Source organism: Gavialis gangeticus, unplaced genomic scaffold, assembly GCF_001723915.1.
Source record: "Gavialis gangeticus isolate Ggan-Ray unplaced genomic scaffold, GavGan_comp1, whole genome shotgun sequence".
Lineage (NCBI taxonomy): Eukaryota > Metazoa > Chordata > Crocodylia > Gavialidae > Gavialis > Gavialis gangeticus.
The window spans coordinates 100,675,655-100,677,753 of record NW_017729033.1 but is presented as its reverse complement, the minus strand read 5'-3'; the positions used below and the strand labels follow the sequence as shown (position 1 = coordinate 100,677,753).

At 37.2% G+C, this 2,099-nt stretch overlaps 1 protein-coding gene across 3 annotated transcripts in view; it reads right to left on the bottom strand.

Annotated features, from left to right (window-relative positions):
- Window positions 1-2,099, bottom strand: part of LOC109303933 (estradiol 17-beta-dehydrogenase 11-like) — a 22,333-nt gene that overhangs the window by 16,700 nt on the left and 3,534 nt on the right. For 2 of the 3 annotated variants that reach the window (XM_019526332.1, XM_019526333.1), the window contains exons 2-3: window positions 999-1,106; window positions 280-411 (exon numbers count right to left, since the gene is read on the bottom strand). In XM_019526332.1, coding sequence (XP_019381877.1) covers window positions 280-411; window positions 999-1,106 — 240 coding nt within the window. The remainder of the gene's footprint in view (window positions 1-279; window positions 412-998; window positions 1,107-2,099) is intronic. The other variant, XM_019526334.1, reaches the window with a different exon arrangement.

Below are 2,099 nucleotides of genomic sequence, written 5' to 3'. Positions count from 1 at the left end.
TTTTCCTTATGTCCAGCCTAGAACGGTCTTGGAGGAGTTTGTGACCGTTGCACTTTGTCATCCCTTGGGGTGCTCTGATGAACAGGCATTCCCCAGATCCTGATGCACACCCCTTACACAAGAGTAAGACTTTATTTTGAGCTATTACGCAACCACCTTTTTATACATTATGCAAATACACATAAATCAGGACACTTTTTTTTAAATAAAATTAAAATATAGTCATTAAACGGTCTGCCAGCCAAAATAATTGCCCATCCCTGTACTAGCTGCACTTACCCAGAAATGAGCAAGGATGTTGACTGCAAATGTTTGTTCTATCTGATGGTCCTGTGTGGAAAGCAGATCTGCAGGTGTAATTACGCCAGCATTATTCACCAAGATGCTAATGTCACCAATCTCCTTTTTCACCTATTGAAAATTAAAGGATTTAAAATGTGTAGTTACATTCAGGGCTAAAATATGTTGATAGTTATACTAGGTAGTAATTAAGTTGGTTTTAACATCTGCCTACTATAATATTTCATTTTTGCAGAATCAGGATTTGGAAAGAGAATTATGCAATTCAAGTTCCCCCTCAAAAAGCTGAAGTCTCATCTGGGACTTCAGTATGAATCCAATCCCAGTACTGAAACTACTGAAGAAAAAAAGTAACTTCAAAACTGGTTTAATCCATTTGTAGGTACCATAGTATTCTAAATACAAAAAAAATTAGCATCTGCTAATTAGTATTATTCTTGACTCAAAGATTTTACAATTTAAAAAGAAGAAAAGAACAAGGTGTCTGTCCAGGAAGCCTTGAGCAAGAAATTACACTGAATACTTTTCCATTTAAGTGTATTATTATTTAAAGTCTTGTCTACAAGATGGAGGAAGGAGTAAGACTTTATGAAAGACATGAAAGAGGTGAGCACAGAATCCCAACTTCCATTTCCTAGTTATCACTGAAGCTTTTATCACACTTGGGTAGTCTTGAGACATGCACGTTGTAGTCTTACCTTCTCTGCAGCCCTGTAAATCTCCTCCCTCTTACTGCAGTCAACCACAAAGGTATGAACTGTGGCTCCCAGCCTTTTGCATTCTGCAGCAGTTTCCTCAATGCCATGCTATGATGAAAAGAGGAAAAAAGAGTATAACTGTTTAAGTATTCCCCTGTGGAATCACTGCACTTATGGTGACATCTTCCAGAGACTGCTGTGTTCTTATTTTGCTACAGGACCAAAATCTGTCAGTTTTAAACCCTGTTGTACAGTCCCATTGCCTGTACAAGTAAGAACAAGTAAAAACAGCATTTGCTTCTAAGCATTTTAAAACTATTTTTTTTCCCCATACAGTTCACACGAGAAACCATGAACACACATTTTCCCTTTGTTTAGTCTAGCCACGGTGGACTTGCAGGCTGACATTCCTCCTGCAGCTGACATGATTGCAACCAAGAGCTGCTGATGCTAACTTCAAAAATTAAATTTACTGGCTTTCTTTCTGAGGGAATATCCAAAATACACAAGACTTCTTACAGCAGAGATTTACACCAAGATTTGTTCTAAATCAGATAACATGTAAAAACATATCTTGGATGTCCTGTTATAGAAGTGTGCTGACAGAATACAAATTACTTCTACCAAGGCTCAGAACAATTTGTATGCTTAAAAGGGGAGCTATATTTAACAGACTTTCATCCAAAAATTCTTGTGCATTCTAATTAATAAAATGCAGTTTGGGTCAGATTATTCCTATTTACTGGGGCTCCACTAGCCAAAGCACATAGGAGCTGTGAGCCTGCACTTGGCTATGTTTGGGTGCACAAAAATCCCAAGATATGAAGAAATATCTATTTGTTGCTGCTTCAAAAGGGTAGGGGGAGTTGCTGCTCTTGACTGCACAGCAGCTGTTATGATATCACTCTTATGCCTGCATCAAAGCTTCCAGGAACCAAGGAAGGTTCAAGAATCTTGCTCTAATAAAACCACACATGCAAAGAAACAGACTCAAATAAAATGTAATAGTAAGTCTAATATTAGAATACAAAAAAAATAGGTAATTGATAAACCTTAAAGATAGGGCATATAAAGCGCTGGTGATTAAAAAATATAATGAAA